This window comes from Mus caroli, unplaced genomic scaffold (assembly GCF_978045245.1).
Source record: "Mus caroli unplaced genomic scaffold, Mus_caroli_1 scaffold_18, whole genome shotgun sequence".
In the NCBI taxonomy this organism is placed as follows: domain Eukaryota; kingdom Metazoa; phylum Chordata; class Mammalia; order Rodentia; family Muridae; genus Mus; species Mus caroli.
Window position 1 is genome coordinate 84,881,853 of NW_028227273.1, and position 20,555 is coordinate 84,902,407.

A 20,555-nucleotide genomic window follows, 5' to 3' on the forward strand; every position below is an offset into this window, starting at 1 on the left:
CAGGCAAACCGTGAACTTAGTCTATATTCTGTAGTCCAAGCTGGCCTTGAACTCAGGCCATCTTCTGTAGCCTAGGCTGGCATTGAGTCTATGATGCTGCTTCTGCAGCCAGCTGAGCACCTGAGCTTGTAGACATGTGCTACCAGGCCCACATGCTTAGTTTGCTTTGTATAATTGTAGGTACAATGTTGATTTTTTTATCATTTCTCTTTTATTTTCTTAGTTGTTATTATTAAGGCTTACTTTATATTCAAATGATTAAAATATTTGAACTGTCTTCTATTGTTGGGTATATTTTTGTTGAATTGTGTTCTTAATTATCTATCATAGTTGTAATTCTCCTACATTAGGAATTTATTAAAGTTTTGCCTGTGGTCAGATGCACACTTGGTTATTGAGAGTGATTCATGAGGATGAAGGCATGCACATTGCTTTCTGACTATTACCAGACATCCTGCCCAGGAATAGCAATGTATGCTCAAGTTATTAATGTATCGATTTCATGCTTCAGAAACAGTCCCCATTAACCGTTACACTTAATTTTTATATCAAGGAAGAAAATAGGTAACTATGTTTCTATATTTAGATCCCTTTAACCTTGGAGTACTTACTATATAAATATAAGAATATGTAGAATAAACTATTATGGAAGAATTCAAACAGTTGGGGTTCAGAAACACTGGGCAGATGAAACTTGATCTTTCACAATCACACAGACTTTTGAGTAGCTTTCGACTTTGCAAGACAAAGAAAAGAGTGGATTCAATCATCTCCGGTGTATTCCTAGTTCTATTGGATGCCATGACCCACCTCTGTGGGGAAATGTGCTTTAAACATCTCCAGTGTACTCATAGTCCTATCGGATGCCTCTGTGGGAACATGTGCTACTTTTATGTTGAAGTCAGTTTTTATTTCATTCAGAAATTCTTATTTACAATTCTCAACTGGAAAATTTAAGTGTGATATGACATAATTATCCAGCTAGAAGGCACACAGAGGCATTGGCTTTGCTGAGGATCTCTATGCCTACTCTACTTGAAATGCTTTGCTTTAATGGAACCACCACAGCTCAAGTGCCGCTGATCTTAAGTTCCACATATTAATGTTGAGTAGCACGTGTGCTTAAGGTAAAGATCAGAAAGTATCTTTCAAGAGACCTACCGAAGCTCTTGTTAAAAAAATAAAAAGTTGCCGGGTGTGGTGGCGCACACCTTTAATCCCAGCACTCGGGAGGCAGAGGCAGGCGGATTTCTGAGTTCGAGGCCAGCCTGGTCTACAAAGTGAGTTCCAGGACAGCCAGGGCTACACAGAGAAACCCTGTCTCGAAAAAACAAAAAATAAAAAAATAAAAATAAAATAAAAATAAATAAAATAAAAAGTACTGTTCCTCTTCCTGCCATATGCTTTTTTTCTCCCTCTTATATTATTCTGTCTCAGTAACTTGGTGCTTGTGAGCACTTGTTGCTCACACCTCCGTAAGTGATCCCAGGAATGGGGGTTCCAGCAATATCTTCTGAGCTTTGCAGTGACATGATGCATACACACACATACACACACATACCCATGTATGCACACACACACACACACACACACACACACACAGGCAAAAACAGTCACAGGCAAAATAAAAGGAATAAATCTGTAAAATACGTTTCAGAAAGAACGCATCCTACATCTTGGTCTCCAGGTGTTACATGGGACTTGGTGAGATCTGTAATACATCTACCTGTTACCTAAGGGTGTCCGTCCACCCTGTAGAGTTGTCAGCCTACAGTGTCTTATCTGCAGAGGGCGCCACTGACAACAGGGCTACCCGGCCTTTCCAGCACTCTGAGTCTCTGTTCATTCCTTACCATCAATTTCAGTTGGCACTGCCCAGTCCCCAGTCTTAGCACTTGCACACGAACTCCTGTTCCTGTTGGCACATGAAGCATTTGGAGCTTCATTAGGTTCAAAATGCTTAGTGTGGAAGATCTGCCGTGCTGTGAAAGGACCGTTGTGTTTGCCATTAAACCTCATGAACTCAGCCTCTATTAACACAGACTTACCTTGTAGAGCACAAGGTTTACTAAGTAAATTAATAAAAACAATTTTGGAAGTGATGTTAATATTTTCCTATTAAACTTCATGAACTCAGCCTGTTAGCACAGACTTCACCATGTGAACCATAAGTTTTTAAAATCATTTTACTAAGTAAATTAATAAAGACTTCTTTGGAAGTAATATTAATATATCCAAAGAAGCCTAGTTTTTGCAGTACTTTTAAGTTCAGTATTTTGATACATTGAAATTATTACACAGGTGGTATTTCAATTGTATATTGCTTTTAACTAAGAAAGAAACTTTGCTGGTAAATGTACTTTTTGTTTGCGTGTTTGGACATACACCATTTTGAGAAAACAGACTCTTTACTAATTGAGTCTCGATGAATGAAATTACTAGAATTTCATATTAAATGAAAAGTCAGCCAGTCTTTGAGATCCCACATTGCTTCCATCATCTGGAACTATGTATGACCTATGACGTCAGCGGCACTTGAGAGTGAGACCTGCCTCATGGAGAACTGATTTTATACCCAGGGCGAAGGAGTGAGAGGCCAGGGCAATAATGGAAACGCGCCCAGTTCTGTAAATGCTAGACTAAGACCTACTGGCTGTGCTCCAGAATTGCCATACCTAAGACCCAGCACAGGATAACACCTTCAACTAGAAAGCAAACCATTTTCTCCTTATTAATTCAGGTACTATTTGTAGATATATTGTCAAGGGTAATTTTTGGTAAGGATTTATTTTGATTAAAATCTTTTAGAAAAGATGATACATTCATACATTTTATCAGAGATCTGTCATCAGCAATCTAAATTAATATAGAGGATGTCTCCTGGAGCAAATGAATGATCTTTTAAGTTGCCAACAGTTCCCCTCAGCTAGAGACTCCTTGGAAGTTCATCACTTTCAGAAAGTGCCAGGTAGCCACAGGCTGCTGTGCATTCTGGACACCACCAATATTAATGTGGAAACAACTCAGAAACATCAGACGTTTTCATCCTTGACCTGAGCCTGGTTTGTCTTTGTTGTACGAATTGTCTTTTCTCTGTATTCTGGTTGTCCCAGACTCCATTCTTATTCTGAAATCAGTCTGCATGATTGCCAAGTCTGTAGTTGGCCAGGTATTCTCTAGGTTCAAGTCATGAATATAATATCATACTGCCATCACCACTTAGTGCTAAGTGTGGAGATGACAGTGAGAACAGGACTGTCACTGTGGCACCCACAGGAGGAAGGGTGACTTTAGCATGTGACTGTGACTGCATGGTAGGGAAGAGCAGGGACAGACCTGCCTCAGATAAGTTATAAGAACATCTAGGAGGCAGGCAGGAGGAGAAAACAAAGATGTTCTTTTCAGGGAAAGCAACTCCACAGAAGTGTGAAGGACAATAAACGGTACGGCAGGAGTACCCAATGGAAGCAGTAGAGCAAGGCAGAACAGGGCTCAGAAAGAAGGAACAGGCAAATGAAGAAACTTACTCAGGAGACTTGGACTCAGTCCCAGCAGCAGTGGGGAGCTGCTGACATATTTTAAAGCTAGGTGTGTTCAAATTAAGTCTTTCTCAAATAACCCCATTAAAAAATGGGGCTCGGAACTGAACAAAGAATTCTCACCTGAGGAATACCGAATGGCAGAGAAGCACCTGAAAAAATGTTCAACATCCTTAATCATCAGGGAAATGCAAATCAAAACAACCCTGAGATTCCACCTCACACCAGTCAGAATGGCTAAGATCAAAAATTCAGGTGACAGCAGATGCTGGCGAGGATGTGGAGAAAGAGGAACACTCCTCCATTGTTGGTGGGATTGCAAGCTTGTACAACCACTCTGGAAATCAGTCTGGCGGTTCCTCAGAAAATTGGACATAGTACTACCGGAGGATCCAGCAATACCTCTCCTGGGCATATATCCAGAAGATGTCCCAACCGGTAAAAAGGACACATGCTCCACTATGTTCATAGCAGCCCTATTTATAATAGCCAGAAGCTGGAAAGAACCCAGATGTCCCTCAACAGAGGAATGGATACAGAAATTATGGTACATTTACACAATGGAGTACTCCTCAGCTATTAAAAAGAATGAATTTATGAAATTCCTAGCCAAATGGATGGACCTGGAGGGCATCATCTTGAATGAAGTAACACAATCACAAAAGAACTCACACAATATGTATTCACTGATAAGTGGATATTAGCCCAAAACTTAGGATACCCAAGATATAAGATACAATTTGCTAAACGCATGAAACTCAAGAAGAATGAAGACCAAAGTGTGGACACTGTGCCCCTTCTTAGAATTGGGAACAAAACACCCAGGGAAGGAGTTACAGAGACAAAGTTCATAGCTGTGATGAAAGGATGGACCATTTAGAGACTGCCGTATCCAGGGATCCATCCCATAATCAGCTTCTAAACGCTGACACCATTGCATACACTAGCAAGATTTTGCTGAAAGGACCCAAATATAGCTGTCTCTTGTGAGACGATGCCGGGGCCTAGCAAACACAGGAGTGGATGTTCACAGTCAGCTATTGGATGTATCACAGGGCTCCCAATGGAGAAGCTAGAGAAAGTACCCAAGGAGCTAAAGGGATCTGCAACCCTATTGTTGGAACAACATGATGTACTAACCAGAACCCCGGAGCTCTTGTCTCTAGCTGCATATGTATCGAAAGATGGCCTAGTCGGCCATCAATGGAAAGAGAGGCCCATTGGACTTGCAAACTTTATATGCCCCAATATAGGGGAATGCCAGGGCCAAAAGAATGGGAATGGGTGGGTAGGGAAGTGGGGGGCGCTATGGGGGACTTTTGGGATAGCATTGGAAATGTAATTGAGGAAAATATGTAATAAAAATATTAAAAATTAAAAAAAAATAAAAAAAAATAAGTCTTTCTTTGGCTGAGATACATATATGCTGTTGAAACAATTAAAGCATTAATTTAACAAATGATGAAGAATTGGATAAACATCCTTGTTGTGAGTCATATGTATACAAGGTGGTTACAGTGCTCTGGGTCCTGAATAGGCAAGACAGGTAAAATGATCAATCGGACCAGCAGGCTAGCCTCTGCACACCTCATTGTCATTAGCAAAATGGTATAACTTCTTTTCTTTCTTTCTTTTTTTTTTCAAAAATAACTTATTTTCTATATTCATATCACCTACCATTCCCATCATGCTTTCATGCATTTATGAAAAGCTTCTTGACAATGTTTTCAAGGATATTCTTTAAGAACAGTCATTTTCGTGAACTGTGCTGGAACACTTCTAGTGGAAGAAGTGGTTACGCAAAGTCAACATCAACCTGCTATGCACTACATAGGAAGCACAAGCTGTTCTTCTCCCTCCAGGGTCTGGGCATGAGGATGGTTAGCCAGAGCGGGGCAGACTGGGAACAAATGCTACTGTGGAGTGAGTCAGAGGAGGAGGTACACAGAACTGAAGCCATGGAAACAAGGTTACACGTTTGCTTTGCTTAAAAATGTAAGACTGTATGCATTGGAGGGTGTTTTTCTGCTTGCTGCATTTCTCCGGCTTGGAAGAAGTAGAGGCTCACAACTCAGTTAAGTCAGAGAAGACCAAAGATTGCAGTGCTTAGCTGAGGGTGTAGCAGACAGACTACTGCATGCCTCAGCTTCACAAAATGAGCCTCTCTAGAACATGGTCCTAAGTGCACCTCTGTATTAATGGAACTGCAAAGGACATTCGAGTGTGGCAGTGTGTAAAAACACAGTTCGTTTGTGAAAATCATATAGACAATTTATTAATACAAAGGCATGGGATTTATTTCTGGCCTCATACTTTGTCAATCAAAAGCTTGGGAGAATACGTTTTTTGTTGGTTGGTTTGTTTTGTACATTTGGAGCATAAAACTTTATGTAGTTTTAGTCCTTTAAGTTTTTTTAAACTTAGTTATGTGAAATAACAGTATCTCACACGGGCACAGAGAGAGCATGGTTAATGGTCGCACCACAGCAAGTGACTGAGATCTAGTTTGCAGAGGAGCAAAGGAAAGCGAGAATAATTTGGTCATTACAACATCAATCAGCCATTCTAAAACTCTTGTGTTACATGGAAGCTAAGATACATACTTGTGTTTCCTATCGGATTCTGTCTAAAAGAGGATTGCAGAAGAAAGTCTCTGCTAAGCTGGGGGTGTAGCTCAGTGGCAGAGCATGGCCTTGTATTCTCAAGGCTTTGAGTCTGACCCCAGCACCACAGAAACTGTCAGCACCTTCAGCCTACAATGATTTTGTTTCCACCAAGGAAAGCCAGATACATTGGGCTTAGTTGACATGGAACTGCAGGTTTAGAGGAATGACAAGGGAAATAGGTTCATAGTCTCAGAGCGTGCACACGCACATCGCTGTCATTTATCAGTTGCATCTGATGTACTGCATGGTTTGCTAAAACTTATTTTATAGGTAAATCAAATATCATCTTCCTGATCGTTATAAAAGATATGCATCACTAGTTTTATGTTTCAAAAGAACAAACCACGGTTCAGACGAACAATGGCATATCTAAAATCATGGAGTGGAGCCAGAATTCAAAGCTCCATACATTGGACTTTCTCTGGGGAGGGCATGGGAAAAGATGGAATTTGAGGCAATTATTTCATGTATTATCTGTTGAATACATTTCTTGAAAACAAATCTAAATCTTATATATTTTGGGTTTGGGATAAGAAGAACTTTTTTTTTTTAATTTCTGTGTAAGAATTAAATCAAATTGTATCTTAGCCCTGACAATGATAAAGAGTTAACTGTATAACCAACTGCTTGAGTGGGCCTATTATTGCCACAAAATACATGCTCCTATTATGTAAAATCCATTACAAGGAATGTAGAAGTTACTCATGCAAGAAAGTATAAATTTACATCTCCACCAGCAGAATTCCCTATAATTTATCATCTTAATCCATAATAGTTGAGACCTTGATTCTCTTTTCAAGAGCTCAAACCAAATAAGGATATATTTCTAAAAGTTTCTTAATTTGTATCTATTTCAATATTTTTGATTTATTTAACATTTTGAATTAAAGAAAGAAAATACACATAAATTCTGACCTTGCTAAAGCCCAAAGTAACTAGGATGTATATTGTACTTTCTTTATCAGAAAAGATAAGTCAATATTAGAGACACTATGTGAAGTGTCCAGAATATGTCTGAATCTGGAAGGGAGGTGTGCAAACTGGGGGTCCTGGTTATGTCCCCCTCTCTATGGGGCTAGTGTTGTTCTTTACTAAGAACAGCCTTCCTCAGCCCTCCATAGGTAGGAGGAGGAAGGGAAACTGGGCTAAGCATTTCTCATTCATAATCTCATTTCACTGTAACTAGACATTTATGAAGTACTGCTTTCTCAACCCAGTTTTTTCTGTCAGTAAAATAAAGTTGAAAGAGATCACGTGATTATTGCAATGTAGACAAAATTCAAACTCACATTTTCCTAAATTTCACTCAAACCTTTATGCTAAATTGCCTCCGAGTATGGTAGCCACACAAATCCAATAGCTATATCATATCCCCAGATTAATTTTTGGTTGAAATGTTTTGTTTTCATTACTTTTAAAAGATTATGCCTGAACTCATAGGCTAGACCAGACACTGGGTCAAGGGAATGCATATACAAATTATCCTTAACTGGAAGATAAGATTCTCCAAGTTCAAGAAACCCAAGGCCATACCTTTACCCTCCTAACCTTTACCCTCCTAACTTATCAGTGAGAGCTTGGGCCCCATACTAGATCTCATTTAAAACTGTGATACTGATTCCAGCACTCATGAAGAACGGGCAAGGAAGCAGTGAGTCGTGAAGTTTGGATCAACCTGGATTTCTTAGGAAGAGACAGACAGAGACAGAAAGGTCAGAGACAGAAAGAGACAGAGAGAAAGACACTAAGACATAGAGAGATACAAAGAGACAGAGACACACAGAGAGACAGATACATAGAAAGACAGAGAGGCAGAAAGACAGAGATATAGAGGCAGCGAGAAACAGAGAGATAGAACCACAGAGAGACAGAGACAGAAAGAAACAGATACAGAGAGACAGACAGACATAGACAGAAAGACAGAGGCAGCTACAGGGAGATCCAGATCTCTCTCTCTCTCTCTCTCTCTCTCTCTCTATATATATATATATATATATATATATATATATATATGTATTATATATGTATATATGTATATATGTATATCTCTCTCTATATATATATATATAGAGAGAGAGAGAGAGACAGACAGACAGACAGACAGACAGACAGAGATAGAGAGGTGGGGAAGGAGTTGGAGTAGGAAGGGGAGAATTGAAAGAATTTTTACAAATCAGAAATCTTGAGATTCCTTGATAGACATAAATTCCAACTGTTGAAGGAAAATTACATATTTACATATTTAGGTAATTTTTCAGAACAAGACAGTATGGTATAACCAATTTAAGAAAGAAACAAAATTTAAGTCTAGCTTAAATAATCTTTCTTTGAATGATTCTTTTCATTAATAGGAGCAGAAAGAGTAATATCATTAAGTTTTCCTTTCCAGGGGTCCCTTCCCCAGATAGCCTCCTACTGCTGAAATAGAGACACCTAGTCCCATCATAGTACTTTCAGTGCGTCCAAATAGCTTACTGTTACCAATGGTTTCCAGCTTCCTATGATTTTTTTCTATTTTTCCCCCCATTGTTTCCCAAGAGCCAGAAATCAAATGTTTATGTAAGATGTTCTCTGCTGGTTTTCATTTTTTAGAGTATGATATATAGTTGGGTTTTTAAAGTAGAGCCAAGGTTGTGTTAGCTTGTTCTCAGTAGGAGTCAGAAAGGTGTCGTTTCTATTAGTTTGTTAGTCCTTAGAGCATGAGCTGACATCCTCAGCAGTGTTACAGAGATACTGTGATAGTCAGTGATGGTGCTTATTGTATATTTCATATCAATTCACCATTCGTTATCGTACTTAATCTATACATTTATCACGTGACTCATAAGTATCTTTATTTACAAGGCTTAGAGAGGATGAGTTATTTATGCAAGGTTCTTTTTGCTAATAATGGATTCAAGACTTCATCCCACCTATGGCTGATCATATATGTATAATCCCTTACATATGCCATAAATATGTTATATACAGTACATCATGTCATGCATGTATATCACATACATGTCACACACACACATGCAATTTTCTAGAGATTTGACCTTGTAAACTAAAGCTGGTCAAGTATATGTTATAATACTATTTTCTTTAATGTTGGCACCTGAACTTCACATGGGAGATAAGAGGGATCAGCAAAGACATGCTGGGAATCGAACCTTCAACACAGAAGCACGTGTCAGTGTCTGTTTCCTCTGCCCTTGATGGGGTATTGCAGAGGTCAGAGTACTGGACAGTACACCTGGGATGGAGTCAGAGATGTTTCTGGCCAGGTGTGGCAGAGGATTTGCAGGTCTAACTTATGTGTCACACCAACCTCTTCCATATCCTAACTAAGAGTCATTCTTGAAGATGCTCACTGACCAGAGACCAGCAGTCATAGACAGTGTGGTTCACATAACTGAGCTGACACACTGCTGAATCTCCTTGGCTAGGAAGAGAGGAAGCCAATGGTCAGCCTTAACGATGAGCATTGTGACCACTCATGGGAGCTCCCCTTATTTTAGAGTGGGAGGAAGACAGAGGAACAGGACATACCTGGACGAGCCAGTTTTCCCAAAGATGCTAAGTGAGGGTAGCTGGAGGGGTTTGTGAGACCGTTATTTCTCATCACGTGCTCAGCCCTCAGATTTGGAGTGTGTAGGACTCTATCTAAGTAGATAGCCTGGACTCAATATCATCTCAGGGCTCTCTCACTGAAGAGGAATGAATATGCTGTGAGCGGACCTTTGCATCAAAGCCGAAGTGACTGTAGTGGTCATTTATTTTTCACTAACTTAAATATCCAAGTGAACCAAGTGAGGGATGGCCTTTATTGATTTCATCTATCTCTTTGTTATCTTAGCATTCATTAGCATATATCCTTAGTATAACCTTATTATTCTTCTATCATATATACATATATGTATGTATATGTGTGTCCACACACACACACACACACACACACACACACACACACACACACACAGTTTCTTAAGCCCATGAGGAGAGTCCCTTACCTAGAATGTGATCCTCAGAGTGACCCACTTGAAACCCCGGGTTCCTCTGCATTCCATCAAGGTTGGTCCTGTCAATGACCTGCCTTGCTCTTATATGCAAGTCTAAAAAATTCCTTTTTTTCCGAGTCCAACCTTTAATCATCAGGTAAGATAAAAGAAGAGGCCTCCTCTGATGCCAAGTGAGAGTTAGCATCACTTAGCATCACAACACTCCCTTTTCTATCTTCAGTTGCCCCTTTCTTGCTGTAAAAGCAAAATCATTTGACACAATGGCTATGACAGGTCAGAGATGTGAGTGAACACTAGTGACCTCATTCGAAGGCTCAGCATGGGAGGTAGGAGGTGTCGACTTAAGGGCTTCTTCCTGACACCTTGGAGTATGTTTGGCTCAGCATGTTTTGTTTCTTGATTTTCTAAGTGTTAGGCCTTAGCAGACCTCATTTCAGAATGAGGCCTTGCCAGGTGAAGGGTGCCCCTCAGGAAACCCCAAGTTCTGCACAGGAGGTTCCACCATGGAGCTGGAGCTGAGCATGCCACCATCATTTGGGAACTTACCCAACCACAGCTCTTCTCAGCTTCTTGGCTGAGCCAAGGGAAAGGGACTAGACACTGTGTATGTAGTATGGCCCTGTGCCACTTGATAACATACTGGGAATAGAACATTCCTGAGCGAATGTTATTAGCAAGCTAATCTGTTCTGGAAAACAAGCTGCTGTGGGGGAACTCCTGTTAGCAAAAGTGTTCATAGTATTTATGGTGGTGATTACAATGATCCTGCCAGGGACCCGTAGAGCAGCTCTTCTGATGGGCCTTGGACGCACCCACATGGCTGATTATTTTCTCCTAGCTAAGGTTGGTTCTGTGGTCTCTTCCAGGTTTGTGCTTGGGCTCAGTGTCTGTGTGAGTCCTAGGAAGAGCCTACCACTGGGGAGTAGGAGAAGAAGAATCAGCCTTGGCTCTGGGATGCTGCGCTGTTGTCTCCCTTGGTTACTGCCTCTGTGGCAGTAGAGTAGAGGTCATGAGGTGCCTTGGATACAGCACACCCTCTCATTCCCCATCTCTGTCTGATGCTGGCCACCAAGAAAACATAGCCATCAAAGTAATCCTTTATTTTGTTTTTGAAATTCCTTAGTGCTGAAAAAATTGTTGTTTATACCCTGCACCAACCCAAATGGGTCCTCAGCAGGATCCTTTGTGACCTGCTCAGCAGGAGGGCAGCACTCAGGCCTGACTAGGGCTCTAATAGCTTTTCCCATCCATTCTTCCATTTGTAGTTCCTGGTACAAGAGTGTTCTGAGAGGTAACTGCCCATTCACAAAATACAATTGTAACTGTGTCTTTGAAAAATAAACTCAGGCAAACTTCCAGTGGAATGTCATCTATTAGTAGGAAATTAATAGAAATACCAAGTAATTCTCAAAGTTATCCTTGTTTTAAAAAAAGAAGTCAGGTGCTTTTTAATATATAAATAGAAAAATCTAAACTAATATATGCTGAGTCTGCCAACAATGGTTACCACTTTAGTTAATATACTTGTTAGTAGATATCACTGATTGGTGGGAAGTGGTGACTGTATTCATAACCTGCAGCACATCAAACAAGTCTAAAGTTATAACACTTAGTAAAATGCCCGATTCTCCTGTGGAGCTAGCACACGGCATAGTTTCTTTCCTGGTATATTAGAAGTAAACAATTGTCAAATACTTTACTAAATATAGTATTCAGAAATGAAAGCAAAACTTCTTTTTTCTTTGTGGCTCCATCACTGAGGTAATACCCAGGCACAGAGGCCACCCCTAAGCTGTCTTATGCTTTATGAGAACCTCTCACATTTCTCCAGGGTCAGAGTGAGGCTTTGGCACTTTCTAGGAAGCCAAGAAAGACTATGTAATATGACAAAGCGATTCCTATTTTATTAATAGAGGAATAATATTAAATTAGTTCAGAGCCATAAACTATTTGCATCTCTTTTCATACCAGCATTTTATTGCTTTAAAAATGACAGTTTAAGGTAGAAATGTAGTTCTCCATTGATGTAAGACTGGAACAGGTAGCAAGGCACGGCAAGCCTGGGGTGGAGAGCAAAGTGACATTGTAGATAGAGAAGCAGAAGCAGCCAGAGTCTGTGTAATGGGCTCCTTGGTCAGGATCTGTGAAGACTGAGAGATGTTGGAATCAGTTTCCTATGAATTGCTGGGTGGGGAAGGCAGAGGCAGGATGTCCCATTGGTGGCTTTGAAACTGGGATAGAAACTGTGAAAGGTAGGCTTTTGCAAGTAAGTATGCAATGTCAGGCAAAAATATGGATTCACCTAAAAGTCCAGACTCAAAGATCAATTTGAGGTCGGAGAGACTGCTGAACATTTTAGACCACACTGTTCCAAAAGTCCCTGGTTTGATTCTCAGCCACATGGTGGCTCACAAGCATCTGTAGCTCCAGTCCCCAGGGATCTGATGCCCTCTTCTGGCCTCTGCAGACACCGCACACATGTGGTGCAGAGTCCTGCTTGCAGGCACAATAACCATACGCATAAAATATTTTTTTCTAATTCTTTAAGAAGAATTAGAAAAGATCAATTCATCAAATGTGGATTACAGATTGATGTGATCCAAACTCACCAATTTTTGGAGGACGTATCTTTCTATCTTTCTTAATTAAAAAGTATCGAATTTTAATATTCCATACTGAATCGTTTCCTAATTTTTGCTTGATGCACTTTAGAGTATTCTTCTGTGATGTGAGCTAAATGTATGCTGCCTCAGCTCTTCCTGCACTGTTTGGAGGCGAGCCAGCAGAAAAATCATAGGATGAAGTGCTTTAAATGAAACCATTAATTGTTTCATAGAGATGGAATGGATCTGTGTATTGGAGGGAGTTCATACTTAGTTTAAGGAAGGTACCTATACATAGCCTAGCATGCCTCTTTCCTATTACCTTATTTGGAGTGGTTGGCATTTTAAAGTAGAGGGAGAAAAGAAGAGGAAGGAAGGAAGAGGCAGGAAGGAAGGAAAGGTGAGTTCTCTGTCACTGAAATCCTCTCCGTTTCCTCCAGTGCTTCCTTGTTAGCCCTTCACAGTGCTCCAGTCCTTGGGCTCCCTTTTCAATGGATCTCATGGACTCAAGGGAGTCCAGCTGCACCTCTTCCTCCTCTCACCTCTCCTGCCCACCCCCCATCACTTTTCAGAACTGCAGTGCAGTTCCATCTTATATAATATCTCACTCTTCCACTGGGATGTAAACAGCAGGTGGCAAGGCCTCACAATGCCCACTCAGGGGCTTCTTCATGCCTGGGAAACTGAAAGGGGAGAATCTTACTTCCCAACAAGCTGTGAGAGCTTCCTATGTTCCCACTTTTTTTCTGACACCCTGTGTGACTTTGCTCATTCAGTCATCTCAGTATTGGTGGTGTTAACAGTTTTGGAGAGCTAAGCGAAAAAGTCACATTTACACAGACCATTGGGCACCACAGTCTGTGGTCTGTTTCCTACTAGATCAGGCTGCTTTTGAGTACATATTTATAGCAGTGAGGAAAGGGGCCATGATGCTGAGTCTGAGCCCCAAGGCTTAGTGGGCAAGGGCAGCCCAGGAGTGAAAACGGCTTTGCTTTACCTGTATGCATGTGCTGCTTTTCAGTAATTTCATTTTTAAGGGGCAAATCTGGGTAGAAATAGAAATTCCATATAAGCTTGTGGGATATGGCTGTTTCCTGAATTTGATATAAAATATGCATGTCTAGAGAGCCTCATTGACTTAATAAGGCAAAGAAGGAAAAAAAAACTGAGTGGAAATAGGTAAAAGTGACTGAATTCTCTATACTCACAGAATTTTGATTGCTGAGATGGCTAAATTTTTGGAAGCCTGGGTATTGTTAGAACAAGTGAGCTCTGTAAACCAGTAGTTCCTAAGTGTTTGTGAGATTCTTAAACACTTGGCTGAACCTGAGGGGATAGAAGGGATCTATACAGCATCTGTGTTATGTCACGGGACACTGACTGGTAAAATCAGGCTTTGGGAACTCCAAGCCAGCCATTCCTTTATTAAATAGTTTTTTCCACGTGGTTTGGCTGTGTGGGGTAGAGTGTCCCTAGGGACCGAACACAGGACCTTGCCTATGTTAGGAGGTGATTTTTAAAAATTGTTTTCATTAGAATAAATGATTTACTGAGTCCATGTTCAGTCGGTCGCTACCCTTCTAAATTCCCTGTCCATGACATTCACACATAGAAACCATGGATTCTAAGAATTCAAGCTCGTTAGGTTGGAATTTTTCCCCAGAAATTCTTGGGTAGCTTTTAATGTATTGTTGTTTCCCCATTTGTAATTCGCTTGTTTTCCTAACAGTGAAAATAATTAGTGTAAAAAAAGAATCTTGAAAGCAGTGGTGGAGAATCTAAAAAGGCCACTGTTCCAGGACCGGTCTCTATTTCAGGTGAGGGGACATGCTGGGGCACAGAGGGAGCACAGCTGGTCATGTGCAGCTTTGGGAAGAAAGCTGTGTTGTTGCTGGCCTGCACAGTGTAAAGGCGGTCAGTACTGTAAGCGGCTCCGTTTCTCTTGGCACCACCTCTGAAGAATACAATATTTCATCGATGTATGTAGCATTTTATGTGGTATTGTGCATTGTGAGTAATGTAGAAATGACTTATAGCATATGGGAGGATTGCATAGTCTATATGCAATGCTACTTTTTATTTAAGGATTTTTTTTTAATATCAATACAGCTTGATATTCACAAAGATTCTAGAAATCGTGCACCACAGACAGGAAGGGGTAACTCTGCTGCTTTAAGAAAGCACCTACCAGGTCTTTGCCCTCAAGGATCAAGGCATGAGTTGGTAATTAATAAATAATAGCAATAAAAGAATAGGTAAACGTTCTAGGAGAACAGTTTAAATCACTGCTTTCCTCTCCTGCGCTCCTCTTCCTCTTCTCCTTCATATCATGGATTATCTTGTCAGCCCGCATGAAGCAATGGAAATGTATACAAACCCTGTTTGAACAACTATTCCATTACCCTCCCCATCTAACTCATGGAATGCACCGTTATCAGCTGGAGATTTTATTATAAAAAAATAGACTTCATGCATTGTTGGGGTTTGAAAGCCTGAGTTGTTTCCTCGGTGAAGGACTGAGTAGTAGTGTCGCCATTTAATACATTCATTGGTTTAGAGCTCACCCCCTATCCATTACATGAAATCACATTTTATAGTACTTTCCTTATTATATTATTAACACGTAACTAGGTTCTTAAAATATTATTTCTTGTTGGTATGAACATATAGCATAAACATTTAGATACTAAGTCATCCATTTTGATAATATGTAACAAAAATTCAGAGACTGGAGTGTGGCTCAGTGGCAGAATGCTTGCCTAGCATGCCTGAGGTCCTGGACCCAATCCCTAGCACACACAATCAATGGCTATATTTACGAACCCTGAAAGTTCACTTACAGTATTCTGTCCCACAGATATTATCTAAGTAATAGTACAATGACAGGCATTCATTATGGCAGCATTGTTAATCATGCAAAGACGGGCAGTCACAAACATTTTTACATGGATAAGATACACGCGTGATGGTATATGAATGTGCCAAAGAAGTAGGGGATATGGTGGCTGGTGAGGTGTCTCAGTGGATTAAAGCACCACCAGGAAAGCCTGCTCTTGGGCAGCTACATGAAACAACAAGGGACACTGCCTCAAAAAGGTGGAAGGAAGTAATCAGCCCCCTAAAGCTGTTATCAGAGACGCTCAAATATGTGCCCCAACACACAAACAACGTGAAGTAATGAGATGGAGTTATAGGTGCCTTGTTGGAAAGAATGCTGTAGTGTATGAGTACAACATCAACATAGAGCTTTTTGTATGATATAATTTTTTTCTTGAAAAGAAATATATGTATATATATATATATATATATATATATATATATATATATCATATGTATGTGTGTTACAAATAATGCAGTGTTAGAATAGTTTGGAAAGACGAACACCAAGGTGTTTCTAGGGCTTACTTTTTGTGATGGTTTATTTCAATTTTCAACTTGAGATCCAGAATTACCTAGGAGTGGGTCTTGGGCAGACATGATAAAGAATTATTTCAATTAAGTTTACTGAGGTAAGAAGGCCCCCAGGCAGTGGCACTGTTTTCTAGGATGGACCTTGCACTGGACAAAAAGGTGACTGTGAACTGACTGGAAGCATTCATCGTTGTCTGCTTCTCTTCTGGAATAGAATATAGCTGGTTACAATGCAATCAGCTGTCTCTGTGACTTTGCTACAATGATGGACTGCAACATCCAACTGTGAGCTAAAATAAGACTGATGTTCCTTAATTTGCTTTTGTTGATTATTTATTGCAGCAGTAGGTAATCAAGACATCCCTGGAGAGGAGTTAGGGAGGTATTGGGCATGAGGAGGAAGGAGGTACTTCAATATTTTTAAAAAATGTATTCACCCCCAGAAAATATCCATAGAATAATTTAAGAAAAATAAGAGACTGAACCAAACTCCTCTTTTATAATATTAGATGTTACTATGTCAGAGACCTCCATGAATCCCATTTAATAGCCTCTAAAATGCATTCAAATCAAAACATGCGAAGATTATGGTTCCACAGGGTTTTCTAGCAAGCCTGAAGCTCTCTGTATGATCCTTAAGCCAGACTGCAGACACAGTGGGGAGGATTCTATCTGTGTCAGTTGGTGAATGTGGTTCTTAACCCTCACAGATCCATCACTCCTGGTTGCTCACACCCCACATGGACTGACCAAGAAGTGGCTGGGGTTGAACAGGTGGCTTCAACAGGTAGTCAGCTCAAATTAATGAACAGTTGTGGGTCTTAGGACAAAGGGACAATAGCTTGGTACAAAGTAGCTCAATCCTTGCTGCATGAAGCCCTGGGTGATATCCTAGTGCCTGCTGTTGCATCAGATTGAGTTAGTGGTTCCGGAGAGGAAGATAAAATACCAGTGTGCAGGTGGGAGCCAAGTGTTAATGTACTATTTTGAGAAAAGCAGATCACATTTATTTTGGTTTTCTGCTCTAACATTGAAGTCTACTTCTGACCTCAAAGGAAATAATTAGCTATTTTATAAGTCATTAGTTATGCTGAGCAGCATTTAAAATCCAGCAATATCTCATGTATTACTTTAGTGCTTTTCAAAAATAATTGAAAGGAAGACAGTGTGCTAACCTGTTTTAAAAATACATTCTAAAATCAACAATTATACCTCACTGAGATTTAATGCTCTAAATAAAAACACTGCCTGCTGTCACCCTAAGAAATACTTGGAATGTGATATTTGAATTTGAGACTCTCTCCATTTCCAGCTTTTCCTACAAACTGGAGCAGTACTGCAGTTTGAATGGACAGAGTGACAGATCCTGGACACTCCCTGGTGTTTGCAAACATCTTGAAATCACAAAAATCCTTTTGGTGGAAGAATTTACAGTATAATGGCAGTGTAATCTGTCTCTAAGTAAGAGTTATAGCTGCATAGAGAGTATATTCCTTCTTTTATATATATTTTTAAACTAAAAGGAGGCTTTATAGAAACCATGGAGATGATGGAATTAAATTGCATGACCTTTTGATCCTAAGCTGGTTCTCACCAGAACAGTTACCACATTGATTCCACCACCCGAGGGAGGGAAGTGAGTTACCCAGAGTGCTGAGTGTTGCCCCAGTTTTGTACCTTTCAGATGAAATGTGTTCATAACAGAAGCCCCAAGGAAGAAACCAGAATGGAAGGTAGAAGGAAGCCATGAGGCTCCACAGCCGAGGCCTACTTCTCCCTGAGCTGTGCTGTTCTCAGCCAGGTGCAAACATTGTCTCAGTCCTTTCTGACCCAATGTCAGCAAACCCAAAGGCTCTGAGGAATAACAACACCTTATTCTGTCAGACACACTGTGATAGTGTATCATTCTCAAGTCTTTGCTTTTTAAGATATTCTGCTTATCATGATCTCATTTTTTAAAAAAAACAGTTTAGTCAATGGTTTGAGGTAAATGGTTTAGGAAGTAAAATGTTGCTAGGGCTGCTGTTTCTATTCTTTGACAAATGCTGCTAGCTCTAATGGTGCACAGCAGTAAGGGATGTTCCCTTTGCATCCAGGGAGGTGCCAAATTCAGGGGTCGTGGATGTTAATGAGAAACACATACTATAAGGAGAGAGCATCTATTACCTAAAGTCTGAGACACCTGAGAAGACTTACAGGTCAAAAGCAAAGCAAAGCAACAAAAAATCCTCTTTTTTAAAAAAGAAATCAATGATAAAGTCTAGGAGGTGAACTAATATTAGCAGAAATTTTCAAATATATCAGAAAACCATGTCATAACCAATAGATAATATGTGTGTGTATATAAAGGGACTTACGGCTAGCTCTCTTTAGGCATTAGGATTCTATAGCCAATAGTTTGTGGTCTATTATACTTTGGTACCCCAGTCATTATGTAAATCTGAAACTGGGTAGATCAATAAGGGATTGATTGTTTTCAAAAGCTTCCCTTTGCCTTGTAGCTACCTGCCTAATCCTTTAAGTCAGAACTTTCATTTTTAATTCTGGTGGAATGAAATCATTTTAAATGGATTGTATCTCTCCATGCCACCTCGCTCAGATTGTAATGGATGCAGCATGATCTTTTCTTAGCAGCCTAGTGAGATCCTTTATCTTCTGATTCTTCTGATACGCTGGAGGCAGGGAAGCTTATCCAGAGAGGGGTGGTGGTCCCCAGGTGCTCAGGAGCAGCATCTGCTGTGAGGTGGGCTTTCTGCAGTAGCCCTCTCTTCCCAGGGTCATTATTGGGCATCTGATCCTTGGTTTTATTATTCTATGGCACACAGAGGTATCCTGTGAACATGTACTGTTTACTCTTTAATAAGCAGACTCCACTCGTTCATGAATCAATTTTACCTTAATGCAACTCATTTCATGGGGGTGTCATATTCCTCTTCTCTGTCTCGGCTTTCCAGGGATTACTGAAGTCTCTAATGTTCAAGCACCTCTCTTCCATCTCTATGAGTTGCCAGGCTCATTCCAAAGTCTTTAATGTGTTTTTATTTTTTTATTTTTTCTAGTTTCCTTCTCTTGTTTCTCCATGACCCAAAGCAATGTATAGAATGAAAGGGTTTATTTGGCCTAGGATTCTAAGTCAAAATCCATCAATGAGGGAATTCAGGGCAGGAAACCAAGGTAGGAACAGGAAGACAGGAACCATAGAAAGACATTATTTGCAGGCTCACTCTCTGGTTCATTTCCTCCAGGCCTCACGATGAGTTGGTTTTGTTAATACAGGCCAGGACCATCTGACTGGGGATGGAGCTTCACACAGTGTGCTGGTCCCTCCTCCTTTATTATTTAATAATAAAGACAGTCCTCTACAGACACGTGTGTAGGCCTATCTGATCGAGGCGGTTACTCATTCGAGGCATCCCCCTCAGTTGACCCTAGGATGTGTCAGATTGGTATAGCTAACTAGGATACTAACACATATTTGGGTTCTGTGTGCTTAATATTCTCCTTGGCATCTACCCTTAAGCAGAATGTCATACACTAGCAACATTGGAAATCACATCTTTGATCTTTATATTGGAATCACTTTCATCATCAATAATTCTTACTCTTCCAAAACAGGCAATACTCAGGGCAGAGAGCCAATGCTCAGTTAGGGGTCAGGGTTCCCTCTCTAGGAAAATCACTACAGTTTTCCATAAGATTGAAGCAGTATGTGTTATGACTCCCATGGGGAGATGGTGGTGGGTAGTAGGGGTGGAATTGCTAACAGCTTAAAAACAACAAGCTCAACCCCCTAGGATTCTGCACTGCAGTGACCAGAGACCTTAGCAGCAGCTGATGGAAGTATGATGTTGGGCCTTTGTATGGCCAGGCAACTCCGAGGGACATAGGAGGACTTACAGAAGGGGGCAATGTAGAAAGACCTTCCACAACTCAGCATCTTTGTAGGGAGTGAGATGGGGGTGGGATTACTCCTCTAGAGAAGGTACAGCCTAAAATAATCATTATGATGAGAGTATAACCATGGTTTGGAAGCTGCAAGGTCACTTTGGGTGGCGTCTGGGGACAAGACAAGGCCACAGCTAAGGTATGAATGAGGAGAAAATTGTGGTCTACAGTGAGAAATGGTGATGATAGAGACTCCAGTGGGTGCTGGGGTCTCCACATTTTATCCTCTGTTACAAGGACAGGTGAAATGAGATCTGCAAGGCAGTTGCTCAGCTTGCCTCCTCCAGGAAGCAGATGGTGACGCTGAACACCCACCCAAGCTCTCACGCTCCTGAATATGTCATGTAGTTTTATTTTGTGACTGCCCACCATGTCCCTATTATCAAGGAC

At 40.6% G+C, this 20,555-nt stretch overlaps 1 protein-coding gene across 4 annotated transcripts in view; it reads left to right on the plus strand.

Annotated features, from left to right (window-relative positions):
• Positions 1–20,555, plus strand: part of Prkn (parkin RBR E3 ubiquitin protein ligase) — a 1,247,011-nt gene that overhangs the window by 156,084 nt on the left and 1,070,372 nt on the right. The window contains exon 2 of one of the 4 annotated variants that reach the window (XM_029471043.2): positions 11,073–11,296. The exons of the other annotated variants lie outside the window; for them this stretch is intronic. Within the exon in view, the coding sequence (XP_029326903.1) occupies position 11,296 (1 nt within the window). The 5' untranslated portion in view covers positions 11,073–11,295. The remainder of the gene's footprint in view (positions 1–11,072; positions 11,297–20,555) is intronic. 4 annotated transcript variants of the gene reach the window in all.